The sequence below is a fragment of the Crocodylus siamensis genome, chromosome 11 (assembly GCF_052110815.1).
Source record: "Crocodylus siamensis isolate JL-2025a chromosome 11, ASM5211081v1, whole genome shotgun sequence".
NCBI lineage: Eukaryota > Metazoa > Chordata > Crocodylia > Crocodylidae > Crocodylus > Crocodylus siamensis.
Window position 1 is genome coordinate 63,613,611 of NC_143405.1, and position 16,238 is coordinate 63,629,848.

The 16,238-nt window shown below is 44.9% G+C and overlaps 2 protein-coding genes across 8 annotated transcripts in view; one reads left to right on the top strand and one right to left on the bottom strand.

Annotated features, from left to right (window-relative positions):
- Positions 1–1,417: 1,417 nt before the first annotated feature.
- Positions 1,418–6,525, top strand: PSMD6 (proteasome 26S subunit, non-ATPase 6). The gene is made up of 8 exons (XM_090022564.1): positions 1,418–1,634; positions 2,274–2,479; positions 2,802–2,947; positions 3,448–3,667; positions 3,783–3,891; positions 4,659–4,827; positions 6,006–6,083; positions 6,210–6,525. The coding sequence occupies exons 1-8, from the start codon at positions 1,490–1,492 to the stop codon at positions 6,304–6,306; spliced, it is 1,170 nt and encodes a 389-aa protein (XP_089878690.1). The 5' UTR covers positions 1,418–1,489; the 3' UTR covers positions 6,307–6,525.
- A 5,489-nt stretch (positions 6,526–12,014) lies between these two features.
- Positions 12,015–16,238, bottom strand: part of ATXN7 (ataxin 7) — a 104,091-nt gene continuing 99,867 nt past the window's right edge. For all 7 annotated transcript variants that reach the window (XM_090021187.1, XM_090021183.1, XM_090021184.1 and 4 more), the window contains one exon: positions 12,015–16,063. In XM_090021187.1, the coding sequence (XP_089877313.1) occupies positions 16,046–16,063 (18 nt within the window). In that variant the 3' untranslated portion in view covers positions 12,015–16,045. The remainder of the gene's footprint in view (positions 16,064–16,238) is intronic.

Consider the following 16,238-nt stretch of genomic DNA (forward strand, 5'->3'; position numbering starts at 1 on the left):
TTTAAGCCAGGGACTGGCCTGAACGTGACCATGGTATGGATCACTGACAGCAGCAACAAGTAATCTGTAACTCCAGTGCTCAAAACTCAAGAGTGACTGACATGTTCCTTCGAATAATCAGAAATGCTCAGACTTCAGGCCGCAAGGTGATGAGGAGTCCTGCCTCATCTTGGAAGCAAGGTGAGCTTGGCCTCCCGCTATGGGAAGCACGTCAGCAACAACAGGTGAAGCGTGCCGGGCGAGGGCCAAGGGCAAACAGTCAGAAGAATTTCCATTCTTCCCCCCACCGTCTCCGCTGGAAATTGCGGGGGAAAAAAGAGTAGTGAGCATACTCTGTGCACATGCATGGCCTGAAGTGTGTGTAGGTGTGTCCTATACTGTGTGTGCGTTGTGTACGCGTGTCCTGTACTGCACGGGGCTAGCCTGTCTCTTCTGAAGAAAGGGTGTATGTGTCCTGTCTGGCGTGTGCACTGTATTGGGCTAGTCTGTCTCTTTCGGAGGGAGGATGTGTGTGTGTATATGCGTGCGTGCGTTCACACGCATTGTGTACGTGTCCTCTTGAAGGGGTGTGTGCGTGTGGGAGGTCTCTGTGTGTCTTGGGAGGCACGTTGTGGGGCATCTCGGTGTGCACACCCGGCGGGACTGTTTTGTGTACCTTGGTGCTCTATGGGTGTTGTGCAACACGCATATTTCTTCTGGTTAGACCATGCCATGTGTCAGTGCCAGGGGCCCTGCGGGGCATGTACACAAATGTGAACCACTGGGCACCACTGTGAGGCACGCGTGTGTGCGACAGGGTGTCTGGATGCGTGTGTATGTGTGCACCACCCTAGGGGCTTCCTTGCACGTGGCATGTATGTCTTGTACTGTGTGCGAACATGCGTGTCCTATACTGTGTAGGTATGCCCCACGTGTCAGTGCCCTGTGGGCATACTGCACGCACGTGTGCCCGGTTCTGTGTACATGTGCCTCCTGTCTTGTGTGTACTGTGCATACACGCATACTGTGTGGATGTCCACTTGTGCCCTGCCGTGTGCACGTGTGCCGCCCTGTGTGTACATGCATGTACACACCTGGAAGGTGCGCACGCGCGTGTGTACGTGCTGTCCTGTGTGCACACGCGTGTCCTATATTCTGTACATACGTGCTGCCCTCTGCGTGCACCGCCTCCTGCATTGCACAGCTATGTCCCGCGTGCACACGTGTGCCCTGTACACACGCACGTGTCCCAGGCCTTCATCCTCTACTCGTGCGCATGCGCGCCCCCCTCAGAGCCCTCGCGCCAGGTGCCTGAGGAACAGAACCCCCCCATCCTCCCCGCTTGCGCATGCGCCCTCGTCCTCGCCCCCTCCCGCCGCCAGGGGGAGCCGCCGCCACCGGAAGCCCAGCGCGCCGCCGGCGGAAGTGCTGCTCGCCGGAAGTGCTCCTCCGTACTTCCGGCCCGGCGCTGAGTCAGTGGTCGTGGTCTTGGTTTACGGTCGCCGCCGCGATGCCGCTGGAGAATCTGGAGGAGGAGGGGCTGCCCAAGAACCCCGACCTCCGCATCGCTCAGCTCCGCTTCCTGCTCAGCCTGCGCCCCCGCCGCCCCGACCCGGCCGCGCGCGACGAGCTCATGGCGGCCGTGCGCCTGCACCGTGAGTCCGCCCCGCCATGCAAGGGTTAACACCACGGGGGGGGGGGCTCTGCTGGGCCGCAGCAACACAAGGGTTAATACATGGGGGATGAGGAGTCAGCAACTCAAGGGTTAACTCGGGGGTGCGGGGCGAATCTCTGCTTGGCCCCAACAAGCTAAGAGTTAATACATAAAAGGGGGGGGGGCGTCTCTGTTCAGCCCCGGCAACCCAAGGGTTAATGTGTGTGTGTGGGGGGGGTTGTCTTGACCCAGCAAGTCGAGGGTTAATGGGGGGGGGGGGGTGTCGGCCCTAGCAACCTAAGGGTTAACATGTGGAAGGGGGGTGAGGTGGTTCTGACCTGGCAGCCCAAGACTGGGGGGGAGGGGGCGGTTCTGCCCCAGCAAGCCAGGGGTTAATGCACAGGGATGTGGGGATGGGGCATCAGAGGCTGTGCTTGGCTCCAGCCAGCAAAAGATTAATGGGGGAAGGGGGTGGGTGGTGATCAACTCTGCCCCAGCAGAGGGTTAACAGGAGGGGGCTGGGGGGGTGAGTAAAGGGGGGCCCCATCAAGCTGAAGGTTAATGTGCAGGGAGGGGGAGGGGCAGTAGAGATTTGAGGAGGGGGCGGGGTGCAGCAGAGCCCTGACTCGGCCCCTTGCAGACATGGCCCCGTTCTATGAGGCGCTCTGCAAGTCGCTGGACTGGCCCGTGGACACGGAGCTGCTGGGCAAGATGAAGAAGGCCAACGAGGAGGAGTTGGCGCGGCTGGACCACGAGCTGGAGGATGCTGAGAAGATCCTGGGCGAGAGCGAGATCCGTGATGCTATGATGGCCAAGGCCGAGTACCTGTGCCGCATCGGGGACAAGGTGTGAGAAGCCCCATCTGTCCGTCCGTGTCCCCCCCCCCGGCAGGCACTGATTGGGGCGTGCCCCCATTGAGGAGAGCGGGTGACAGACTCCCCGTCGGGACGGGGGAAAGCTTTGGGTCCCGAAATATATTGTGGAGAATGGTTTTGTCCCATCCCCTTGAAAGCACCTTCCTGTTCGGTGCCAGTCAAGAGGCCTTCCTTCTTTCCCCTTCTGCACATCCTCTCCGATCCCAGCTTTGAACTGCAGGGGTCGGCACCCTCTCCTGGACGGTGACTTCGTCCTTGCAGCCTCCTCACATGGGGACATGTTGTCTTGCTAGGAAGGAGCTCTGACGGCTTTTCGTAAGACATACGACAAAACTGTGGCACTAGGGCATCGCTTGGATATCGTTTTCTACCTCCTGAGAATTGGCTTGTTCTACATGGACAACGACCTCATCACACGCAACATCGAGAAAGCCAAGAGGTATCGTTTGCTCCCACACCCCTGGGGCCAAGCAGCGCAGAAAGGGGTTTCTGGGAGAAAGCTTCTGGTAGGAAGTGGCTTTGAAGGTGGCTTTTGAATAGTCTCATTGCCAGTGTGCCGGCAGCGAGCAAAGTTACCCAGAAATTGCATCTCTGGATGATTTCTGCTATCCTGCTTATTGAAAAAGCTATGGTTTTAGCTACAGACATAACAGAGCTGTGTCTGCAGACTGGGGGTGACATAGATGCATGTGTGAACCCATCATTGCAGCAGTAAAGATTATGTATCTATTTTTAAGTTGAAGCTTGAATTTTGCAGAAACATGGCCCCACTCACCAAGGAGAGTCTCCCTCCTGACTGCAGCGTTGCCGAAGCCCTGATTTTTGCAGCGTAGTAGGAACTACCACTGAAACATTGCGTACTCTCGTGTTGTTAAATCCATCGCTTTGCTGTACTTGTTTCCTGTAATGAAACAAGCACTTTTGTCTGTTTGTTTTAAGCCTCATCGAGGAAGGAGGAGACTGGGACAGGAGAAATCGCCTAAAAGTCTACCAGGGTCTTTACTGTGTAGCTATTCGGGACTTCAAGCAAGCAGCAGAACTCTTCCTCGATACAGTATCAACGTTTACATCCTATGAGCTGATGGACTACAAAACGTTCGTAACGTACACTGTTTATGTCAGCATGATTGCATTAGACAGGCCTGACCTTAGAGAGAAGGTAGGTAAAGCAGATGACTCTCCTGATTCAAATAGATCCTGTTTTTTAAGACTATTTATCTCCTGCCTGAGGCTAGTAGTGTTTAAACCTAACCTTCTGTTTCGATTACTTTTAGGTCATTAAAGGGGCAGAGATTCTGGAAGTGTTACATAGTTTACCAGCAGTACGACAGTACCTCTTCTCCCTCTATGAATGTCGTTACTCTGTCTTCTTCCAGTCACTAGGTAAGAGCGTATGGTTTTCATACATCAGTATCTTTCCCCTGTGCTAGTCCTGTAAATGGCTTGCCTCAAATTAACACGGGTTTTGTGATAGCTGTGTTGTCAAACCGCTTCTAGAGAAAACCATCGGTTGCTAAATACAGCTTTCCCTTTGCAGCACAGCATGGCTACTTTTAATGTCTGCTCCTTTTTTGCCAATGTGTTTATTGTGTACAATACCTTGCTTTGAAAATGAACGTTCTGTGAAAACTTAGAGGCTGCTCCTTCAAAAAATATAATTATTTACAATACCGTGGGCTGCAGGGCGGGGAAGTCGACCACAAATTCTGTAGCTCAGTTCTTAAAAGTTGAAATTGCCAGTGCCAGTTTCAAAGGAGAGATTTGATAGCAGGCTCCTGCCATGGCCTTTCTGATCCAATTTCTACGCAGAGTGGTGAAGTAAAGAAAAAACTTAATCTCTTCTGTATTATGGCCAGTTTTCATGCCGCTTGGTATAAGATCTGCAAGTCTGGCTCCTGAAATACCTCGAGTTAACAGGTCTTGCTCTTAATATGTGTATTTTTAGGAAAGCTTTATTACAATAACCGCACACCGAGTTGTAGCTTGTCTTTCATTATAACCCTGAGGCATGCAAGGATCCAAGATAACTACCTCTCATGTCATATTGCTTATTTACCTGTATTAGCCATTTGGTTTGCTTAAGCAGGAAAAGATCAACACCTCCCCTACGCGGAGTGTATGGATTACAGTTGTGATCTTTATCTTTTCAGCTGTTGTAGAGCAGGAGATGAAAAAGGATTGGCTGTTTGCACCTCACTATCGGTATTACGTTCGAGAAATGAGAATCCATGCCTACAGCCAGCTCCTAGAGTCTTACCGATCGCTGACACTAGGGTACATGGCAGAAGCCTTTGGAGTCGGCGTAGAATTCATAGATCAGTAAGTGACGGGGACTGTGCAAGTCAAGAGACTAGTCACTGATCATTTATAAAGTGATTTGTTCACTGTTAAGAAAATTCCGTCCTCTTTCTCACTATCTTTGGCTTACACAGACCATAAACAATCCAGGCTTGTGGCACAAAGTTTTGGTTTTTTTTAACTAGCCTCAAGGTTTAGTAGAGAAACCAGTTTATTCAGTCTGTAAAAGCGATTGTCCCATGTTTCCCTTACACTCTGGGTTGCATGGGAAGTTATTTGATACTCATACTCTCAAATGAAGCATCATTGGTTCTTTTAAGTATAGCACAAATAAATTTTCAGATGAAAGTGGATACGTTTGAATTAGGGGAGATAAGAACAATATGTATGTTGTGGAAGAGTATTTGTTAATGAGTAACTTGTTTCTTTTTTACCATATATGTCACTTGTCCCTGTCCTGCCATTCTCTTCCACCACAGTATTTATGTTCTTTTCTTTCCTTGGCCCCAAACAGTCTAGCTCATCTTTCTCTACACTGGCATTTACTAAGTATATTTTGTTCCCCTTTGCTCAGAACATGAACGGTATATAAGCTATCAACACTAGTTTGTTGCTTTAGGATGGCTTTTAAAAATTTGCTGGGCCAGAAACAAGGCTAATCTCACCAGCAGTCTGTTAAGCAAATAATCCAGCATGTAGTGGAATATTAGAAAATGGCATCAGTTTGTATAAGGTTTTTTTTTTAAAGAAATAAAAGCATTTGCTGGGATAAAACTTCCCATGGGTGCACTAGAAGCCTGGCCTGAGTCGGGAAGGCTGACCAGAGGTCCTGCTCCAGGATAGGAGGGTGGTCATGCTAGCTTTGAAGTAATTACAGTACACACAACTCTTAATTTAGGTGGCTTCCCTCACTCAGATCTGTCACACATTACAGTGCCAGATATTCATGCGTTGTGCAACATGTAGACAAGTAGAACCCCACCTCTCCAAAGATCCAGATGAAAGGCAAGGGGCAGCTTAAAAGCAAAAGGGAGTAAATGAGAAGAGAGGTGATTACCTACGGTCTAAAACGCCTTTCTGTAATCCTACTGGGAATCAAGTTCAGCTGTTTCTTCAAAAGTGGAATATGATGGGAACATTGCCCAAGCTGCTGCGTTATCTATATCTTTACCTTGTATTTATCTTTCTTTTTAATTTAGGGAGCTTTCAAGATTTATTGCTGCTGGGCGACTACACTGCAAAATAGACAAAGTAAACGAGATAGTAGAAACCAACAGGTACAGTATCTGTCTCTAGAAACTGCTGGTGTTTAAATCTGTGCATGCTAGCCAGTTATTAGATCGATAACTCCTGGTATAAAATGTCCTCTCTCAATTGCACTTTTCTTTTTTTTAAATCTATAGGCCTGATAGCAAGAACTGGCAATACCAAGAAACCATCAAGAAAGGAGACTTGCTGCTAAACAGAGTTCAGAAACTTTCCAGAGTAATTAATATGTAACTTTTTTTAACAAGGGAATGCAGAACTTTAGAAGTTCAAGGCTATTTTGCAAGTAGTCTATGAATATATTGTATACTTGGTATACTGTAAGCCAAGAAAATTACAAGCAAGACATAGGTAGGGTTTTTACGGTGTTCTTCATTATGTACACAACTGAACTGTATAAATGTCCCATTAATGTTTGTGGACCAGTTCATTTATTAAATGTATAATACAGTTGATCATCTCTTGTAGTGTGCTGTATTCATTGTACAACGTTTCTTTCTATACTGGCCTTCTAAACTTAATGGAGCCAAGATCTGTGAGCTAAGAAAAACTAGTAGTAGGCCTAGAATCACCTAGGGTTTTTTTTGGGTGCAGATAAAGAGATTGCCCAAACCATTTAGTAGAAAAGGTACATTTCCGTGGCATCCAAAGGCTGCACCGTGCAGAGAGAACTCTGCCTCCAGCTCCTGCTCTTTGCCTGTCGTCACTTCACAACAAAGTGGACAACTGAATGAACATGGAGAGGGTTGGGACAACTGTGTTAGTCACATGGGTTGTCATTCTGGACATGCATCAATTGAAGGAAAAATGTGAACCATGTGCACATAAAGGACAGGAAAGCCCTAGCTATTTGTCACAGTTTTGTGATCTGTTGAGACAATTTGTGGGTCTTTTGTGATTGCTGTCCGTTCCAGTACTGGAATCCCAGTTCCCACTTCATTGCTTTACCTCCTGCAGTAAAATATAGCATGTTTCAGATTTGTCTTCTAAACCTTACTTTGCATGGGGCACCCTTCCTCAGTGGAAAAGAATCGCTGCCCTTCTGAGTAGGTGAAGCAGAGCCCTCCAAGGAACCCTCTCAGGGCTCCTAACCTGACAAGTCAAGCTCAGCTGATAACAAGGCCACCTTGTACGATGTTTCCAGGGACCAGATGAAGCTGTAGAGCCCCTCAGTATTGTCCATTTGGTTACAGAGTTAAACTGCACAAGTAAATAAACATGAGAGTTCCACTTAACTTCTATGTCTTCCCAGGTGTATTTAACACAGCAAGGGAGAGGGCAGAATCTCATACCTGACAGACACTGAGCCATAGCGCTTCATTTACCCAAGTGAGACATCACTGTTATTTTACCTTACTTAAAAGCAGCAGAAAAACACCAAATGCATATCCTTTGTACCGCGTGGCCATACCAGACTATTCCGTAGGTGGAATCAAGATTCCTAATGCATGATAAAGACTGTATGTGAAGACTCAACGGCTCTTAATTTTTTGTTCTTCCCAAAAGTGAAAGCGAACAACATGCAATACAGCAAAAACTTGTCAGAACACAGGGCAGCCTGGCATGTCTCTGTGAAATAGCACTGCTGAGTGTTCACAGCCTAAATACACTCACACCTTCCCAAAAATAATTCTGTCTCCAACAGCCTGGGATAATTCACTCCTGCAAGGTACCTTGATTAGCATTATCCACTGGAACATAAATCGCACTAGAGACAAGTACATTCTGTCTCAAATTCTCCCCTTGCTAAAGATCCCCAACCCTTGTTCATTTGTTTTCCTCAGCAGAAGACCTAGTGACCTAATCAGATGCCTGTGGCAAGAGCTGAAACAGTCCGTACCTGGATGATTTAAGGCTTTCAGTACATCTCAAGGCTTTCAGCTATGCCAAAGGGTTGCAGACACAGGTGGTGTTGAGAAATCCTGGCCAAGTCCATTGCCTTAGAAAGCCACAGCTGCCTAGATTCAGAGAGCAGCAGTGCCTTACGCTGTTCACCTGCAAGAGAAAAATAAAAGTTGCTAGACAAGTCTTTCAAACAACCAGTGGGAAAGCTTGGGCTTTCCCTTTCCCCAGAGAGCAAATGTGTCATGGGCACTGCAAAGGATTTCTGGCAGTAGGGAGGCTGGGGTGTGGGGCGAGCCTTCTCGGCAGGCATGTCAGAAATCAGTCCATGCCCTTCCCAAGTGCCACTGCAATCCCTTCATCTGAGCTTTGCTTTACATCCTTCAGTGCAGGCAGCACCCTGTGCCTTTTCTCCTCCTCACTTTTAATAACTCTCCAGAGGCTTGCAGTCGGCAGCCAAGTGGCACCTGTTCTTTTGTTAACTCAGTCTCAACATGGCCCTCAATGTGCTTTCTCCAACCAGGACCACATGAGGTTTGACCCCGCTGACAGGCTGTAAGACAGGTGCAACCTACCTACCTGCTCTCCAACCAAGACCTGTTCAGCCACAGTGGCGGAGAACAGCACTTGCCTACTTGTCACAATTCCCAGTCCTGGTTTGCATTCAGCTCAAAACGCATCTACAACCTCCAAAACAACATGCCAATTTGCAAGTCTGTGCCTGGAGGCACCTGGCCTTCCCACTTTGGTCCACACTAAGGAAAGCCTCTTTCCTTGTGCTTGGAAGGACAGGATGCTGCACACAATACAGAACATATTAGAGGGCAACACATGACTGGCTCCTATGGCCGTTAAAACTACAGGCAAGGTGGAGAGAGGAAGGAAGGAGGGATGTGGGATTTAGCATTGGTCATTAAAGCTCTCCTGCGCAACGCTTAAAATCTGGCCTGTGCATGGACATCCCTTGACATACCCGAGGGGGGCTTCTCTCTGTGAAGTTAGTGAGGCTGTGTAATTTAGCACCAGTTGTGAATATAATTAACAAGCCTAGCTTATCCATTTCATCTAGATAGGCCCAAATGAAACACCATGGGTCCCCACAGCAAGGTGCAAGGCAGTCTTCAGTACTTGGATGCTCCCCTGCTTATCACCATCCTAACCCTGAGTGCAGGGCAGGAAAAAAAAAAAATCACTGTTACTGGAAATAGGGCGGCAGGAAAGGATGCAGTAGAGAACTGAGCTCAGGGTGAAGAGGAATCATGTAGTTCTTCATCAGAACTTGTGGCTGAAGCTTTGACCAGGCTTTGCCCCAGTCCACCCATTTTTGCCCTTGCTTAGTTCTGTTTCACTTCATCTCTTTATCTGCCATTCCCATGCTAGTTTTCAACTCTTATGACGACTTGAGATAGGATCCCACCCACCCTTTCTTTTGCAATGAAAATCCAGGCTATTTATCAGTGGTGAATCAAAAACCTAACTGTAAGCAGCGAACCCAGGAACAGCACTCAGGCAAATTAGAGCCAAGGTGCGGATGGTGCAGTCACATGTGTTCAATCATATCTAGCAGCAGGATGATTGTAATAAATAACTGGTGGAATAATTACAACTAAAACTCAGTTCTGTTGGCCTCTTTGGGAGCTAACACGAGCAGGAAGAGTTCATGGAGTGCCATAACACGTGGGATGGATGGGAGTGGCTCAGAGCTCGTCTAGCCTTGGAAGGTGTTGGAAGGCAAGAGTGCAGTCCGTTGTCTGGGTCTGTCTCTTCCCAAGGAAGGCTTGTATCTGCTGAATCTGAATCCACCCAAAAGGGGGGCAGAAATGTACTCAGCAGGGAGGAGTCTACTAACATATCACAACCTTTGCCCCAAAGCCATAGGAATTCTGCACAGGAATGATGATATTGCATAATGATATTACTAGTAGAACTAGCTACCATGCCCTTTTTATAGGTTGTTTGCCATCACAAATGTTTGGCTCAATTATTTCTCCCACACAAGGCCTCTGAGTTGAGCTCTTCCAAGCGGAGGTAGGAGACAAGCCACTCTTCATGGGTCTCAGGAAGGTCAGTGTCAGGTGGGTTTCACTTGACATGTTTTAGGCACTGGAGCCTATAAAGCTCTATAATGCAAGTTCCTTGCAACCTCTTCTGCTGTCCCTTACCAAGGTGCAGGGAGAAGCTAAGGCACCTTAGGAAGCTATATCCTCTTCAGTGCCTGGTGAGAGGTGGCACAGTGTTGGATGGCTGCTGGACAGCTCTCTAGGCGGTTCCTAACCTACAGAGAAGCAAGCTTCCTACTCAAATTGAGAGTGTTTAGGTTCCTCAAGGATGCAGACATCAGGAATGTATATGCACCATGCAGACTTCAGATCTCACCTTTCACCTGCCATTGTCATCCAGGAAGGATGCTTTTACTCTTCGAAACAACAGGCGAAGACCTTCTGGCTGTGACAAGTGGATTTCCAGCAGTGCTTTCTGCCTGAATTTGCAGACAGGCTCAAACAAACGGCTCAGAGCACGAATGCCCCCAACTCCCATGCACCAAAATGGAATAATTTCATTTAACATACAGAATGAAGTGGAAATTGGGCTTTGCTGTGGGAAAGGAAATCCAGAAGGAGCAACAGAAGAAACGCACACAAAAGGGGGAAAGGTGAACAAGAAGGAAAACGGGGAGGGAAGAGAAAGGTTAGTGTCAGTGGTGTATGCTAGAGGTATATGCATTATCTCATTAAGCATTGCTGAATGACCTGAAAGAGGTACAGGACAATGCTAAATAACAGTGGTCATATGTCCTACACCAGATCTAACCTGCTGCCCTCACTGGGAGATCCACTGCAGATTGAGAACAGGGAGCTTTAGCATTCGTTCCTTGGTGTACCGACAGGGATTTAAAATAAAATTTGCCCTTTGCTAATCAACTCAATCCATGATAGTTTAAATCCCTACAAATCTGCAGCTTGGGCTGGATTGTAATTGAGGCAATTGTGACGGGCAGTCTGAAAACGAAGATGCCAGCTACCGACAATGAAGTGCCATCATAAACCCGGGAACTTCACCCGTCCTGTGGCTTGGCAGATCATTTTAATCTTTCCATTAGATGCAACATAAATTTGGTTATTAACCAAGAGTGGTTTAAAAGTCTCAGAGAAGGATAAAAACCCCGTTTTACCTGAATGAAGAGCTTCATCCTTTATTACAGAGATCTCCACAAGGCAGAACTGTGAGAAGAAACTGTTAGGAAAGACTTCATGCTGAAAGCCCCTGCCACAGCCAAACCTTGCATTCCCGACACCTTCGAAGAGAAAAGTCAAAAACAGTCTCCTCTGCATTACAAAGGCACAAGTGATACCCTACATGACTAGAGACTTCTGCTAAAAGTAAGAGCCTAGTCTTACAAACTGGAAGACCACCTCCCAGAGTGGCCTGCAGCACTGGGGATTTGTTTAGACATAAAGGGTGATCTGAGCTACTCACCGAGACAATTCTCATGCACATCCACGGCAGCTGACGGAGAAGGAAGGACCAGGTCCTATTCCAGGGGCCATGCCTGCTGATGGATGCTTTAGGAGCAGCGGTGTTTGTAACAGCCCCATAATGTGGCGTGCCTGATGTACAGCAGTGAATTATCAACGTGGGCAAGCCCACATTCTTGGCTCTTCTGCAGCAAAAAGTACAGAAAGATGTTTTGAAAGGATGGAAGCACTGGTTGCAACAACGCTGCATGTCAGAACCCTTCCCCTATAATCCAGCATAACCTGTTTTGGTTGCTTTATGGTAGAGCGGTTTTACACAACTCTGGGGCAGGCGCCCACAAAGAAAAAGCCTCTGTGATACAAGGATCCACTTTTCCTAGCCGTACTCATCCCATCGTCCAAAGGAACGCTAGACGCAGGACCAGCCCTTACCAAATCTCTGCACCGAGGCACCACGAGGGATGCTGCTTTCCTTCAGGGCTGAATTCTTGTATAATGACGCAGAACCGTATCATGTATTTCATGCAGCCAACCTCGTTTGTTGAAAAGACCTAATTTTATTGCCCTGTTTAGTAACATCTGTTTGTTCAACAAACTAATCTTTTTCATGAAGCAAAGCACAACTTTTTCTTATAAATAGTATAAATTATTTTATTTACAGAAACTTGTTACAAAACAAATAGACTATATATTTATTTTTCTTTTAAATATCCAAAGTAATTTTTCTATCCCATGACATTTGTTCATGTACTATACAGCAGCCGACGCAAAGTTCAGCTGATCAGATGCTCTTGATTATGTGTACAAATTATCAAACTATTCACACCTTTTACACAGGAGATTGCTTTTAGAACCAGGCTCCAGCCTGAGCCGGACACTTCCGAGGCCTACATTCACATTGACATTATGTAGTGCTCATTTTTTTTTTTTTAAATTATCACCTTTAAAACGTAAAATGTTTCGCACAAAATGTAAAAATGATTATTTTCTGCTAAACAGTGAAACGTTAAGAATCTTCTCAAGCCCGATTCCCTCTCCCAGGACAGAATGAGTGAAAGACAAGAGATTCCTTGGCAAGAGAACTCTCACGGGAAGACAACTGCCTTAGAAATGACATTTGGAAATTACCTTTTTTTTTTTTTTTTTAAATATTTCAAGAGGTACTTACTTGGTTTTTTTGTTTTTTTGGGTTTGTTTTTTTAAATTTTTTCCCCCTGGAATACAAAATATTCTGAACATTTGCTGTTTCTCTCTTTTTTTTTTCCTTCGAAATGGTGTAATTAATGAAAGAATAACCAAAAAGAGACAGTTGTGTACATAGCCGATTGCAAAAAAAATTTCTAACCCTTGGCATTGTTGTAAGATGCATTATCAACGGGATTGTTTCGACACAAATTATTCTATTCAAAATGCTTTACAAAACTTGCCAGCATTGATCTTTTCTCTTTGTTGGTTTTTTTCTTTGTTTGTTTTGAACCCCTTTTAATCAAAGTTTTGGAAATAATAGGTAGGTGGAAAAAGCAAGCTCCAAAAGTTTCAACTGAACATTCAAGTCTTTTAAGGAGAAGCTGTCTAAACAGTCCAAGCATAAAACTAGTTATATCAGGCACTTTCAGTTTTTCCATTAGTTAAAACCACGAGACCCACACAAATGCGCACGCACACACACACGCACACAAATACTAAAAAAAGAGAAGCAGTGTGTCACTTAACTAAATGTGGTCTTCTGGGAATCAGGCAGCTGGTAAGCAATGCCAGCTAGACCGTTCAAGCCTCACCCTGCAATCAGGCTCTTCCACAAATCGGACTGCAGGTGCTGGCCTTTAGGTTATAGGTATCCACTCCCAAGACATGAAAAGGGACACAACTTTCACAAAACAGAGGCATCCCTTAAGTAGCAAAGTAGGCATGTAACTATTGGCTTGGCAGTGAACCACTTCAAATTATAAAAAAGGTATTTGCTTTTCTTTAATTAATTAATAAATAAATACTAGATGATCTCAATTGTACCAAAACTGGATATAAGAAAAAAAGACCTGTGCAAAAATACATATTTAAATATGTACAATCAATTAACAAAATATGTCTTCTGAAATAGGGATACTTCAATATTTATAATAGAACAAGAAATTCCAAAATAAAGATACAAAAGTACGTTTTTTTTTCTTTTTTTGTATAATTCTTTGTTCATCATTGCAGCAATTTTTTAGGTTAAGAAAACCGCAGGAGTCGTAACGAGAAGTTGGAAAGACTATAAAAATCGCATCTCTTAAATTAATACCAAAATCTGTCTAGAAACAACCCAGCCACTGCAAATTCAATTTTGCAAGGAAAATTAATTTTAAGCTTCCTTAATTATTTACAGTAAGAACAATGAGACAATAAAAGCTTCAGGAACAGTGTTCTGCTTATACCCAAGAACTAAAACGTAACATTTAAGTAGGTCTGTGCTCGAGAGCTGACAGAATTTGAGACGTCCTGGTTTTTATTCCCAAAAGCTTACCACCAGGGCCATAATGCAGCCAGCGTTACAAAATGGCTCCAAGCGAAGCACGCGGGCGAAGTACTAACTTCTTCGAACGTCTGCGTGTTCCTGAACCAGCTCCGATTTGCCATTATGCTTTCAGATTGACAGAGCCTTTCAGAACCTAAAAAAGTTTAATCACTGAAAGTTGCTAAGGTTCGTTAATGGAAATTTCCGCTGTTTGTTTTTTTAAAACATGTTTAGTTGATCAAGACCAAATTGCACTTGTGACTGAAAACACCCAGGGCCAAAATTCTGGCCCCATCGGGACTGTGATTTCACTCCGAATGTGCAAGATCCAACATATTTCCCTTGCTCTTTTGTCAAACGAGCATATTGCTTTGGTTCTTTTAAAAGTAAACCAATCTCCATTTTAAACCATCCTTTCGAGTTGGGCACCTTAATTAAGCGTTAATTCTTTGTTCCTGACACAGAGTTATTTTTATGTTTGCATAATAACGGTCTAAAGTACTTTGCTTTGCTCATTAAATACGATCTTTTATATAAACTCAAAGCTAAAGCGTCTGCATAGAGGCTTCTTGTTGTTTTGCTGTATAATAATTCTGTAGCAAGTTCATCTTGGCCTGAAGACATTAACAGGTAAACAACCAGGCAACTGCTACTTTTAGTGGCTTTAAAATCCCTGATGTATTATGTGCCACTGTAACGGGGAGAAGGCTGGGCTTTGTGAACAATTTGCTAGGCTCAGATTGTCTGGTCTCAGCAATAGCTGGTGCCCCTTTAAGGCAGAAGAGAATATTCTTGGTTTATAATTTGTTTCCTCCACTTTGTCACTTAATAGAATTCCAGGTGAAGTTTCAGATCAACTCATCTTAAAATGAAAAATATCCAGATCAATTAAAATTATCATAATGCTAAGCCCTTTAAAAGGATTTCACTGCGAGGTGTTTTGAAGCAAGATAAAATAGCTCATAAAAACTGACTGGACTATATAAAACAGTAAAGCCTCCTTTATTCATCAAACATTTGCATGTATGGAAAGATGCCAGGAATGCATACAGGTTCACTTGAAGCTGAACTCAGTTGTTAAACCAGCCAGCATCTAGTGCAGCATCCTGAAAAATGGCATTGGGGGTGGTTGAAAGCATAACAAGTGTTAATGATTTGGTTACGTGAACAAGGCAGAAACTAATGGAAATTCTTTCAGAAAATATTTAAATATTCAGTTTTAAAAGGGCTAATTTTACAGGCTGAAGAATAATACCAACCTAATTCATTTGATATAGCTCTCTTTTAAAACAACAAAAGGCCCGGGGTGTACAGTATAGGTCAAGAAATATGTTCTTTGGGCATTGTTTTATAGGTTATTTGCCTTTGCCGATTTGATATTTGTGTATTTGGATCTCCTTCAGCAAAAGTAATTCATGTTTACTTTCTTTCGCCATCAAATCTTATTCAGAGTAACTGAAAATTGCTTTTGTACCATGCAAGTACAACTTTTATTTTTTCTATACTTGCTTTTGACCGATGGCCTCAATCAAGTTCTTAAAACTCCTGATAGCTTCTTATCCCAAATTACTTGCAAAAGGCTGGGCAAAACACAAACTAGTTATTTTTTTGAATTGTGCTATTTTTGTTTTCCATTAAAGGAACATTGCTATAAAAACACTAAAGCCGTATTCCCTTCTTGAGGGCTTCTTTTCATTGTGCCTAACACGCTGCGCCCCCTTCTCGAGGGATCCTTTCAGTCGATTAGCGTCTCTGGTGGCTGACAACCGACAGAAGACACCATCAGTTTAAAAAAGTCCACAGTAATGGTTTTCCCCACACATTCTTTTGCCCAGCCAATCCATGTTAAATAGTGGCAAGATGATGTACTCCCGTAAGGAAAATCTCAGATTTGTAGCAAGCAGTTCAGACCACCATTAACACTGATAAGAGCAATTATGTGGCCGAACTTCATCCAGTGTCCGTTTATAATATATTCACTGCTACAGACATGGCTTCAGGGAAATTCCTTGTTTGAATGACAGTCCAGTAGATTTCCACACCTGAGGACAATGGGAAGCTGGGATAACTCAAAGGCAGCTTGGAGTCCAGAATTCCAGATGGAGGTTTTGCTTGTAGTGAAAAGTGTCCAGTTCTTTTCTCACCATGGCATATTCAGCTATCAGGGACGTGCCTTTGGCTTTCAAATAAGCAAACAGAAAAGACAAATGAGTCAGCAAGCCAAGTGCAACAGAGGGAGTTAAAGATACAGCTCGTAGGACCTTCCTGGACAATGAGAGCCCATATCTGTGATAAGGACAAGGAACCACATGGCATCACTAGCATCTAAATCTATTCATCTGCATCCAGGACTC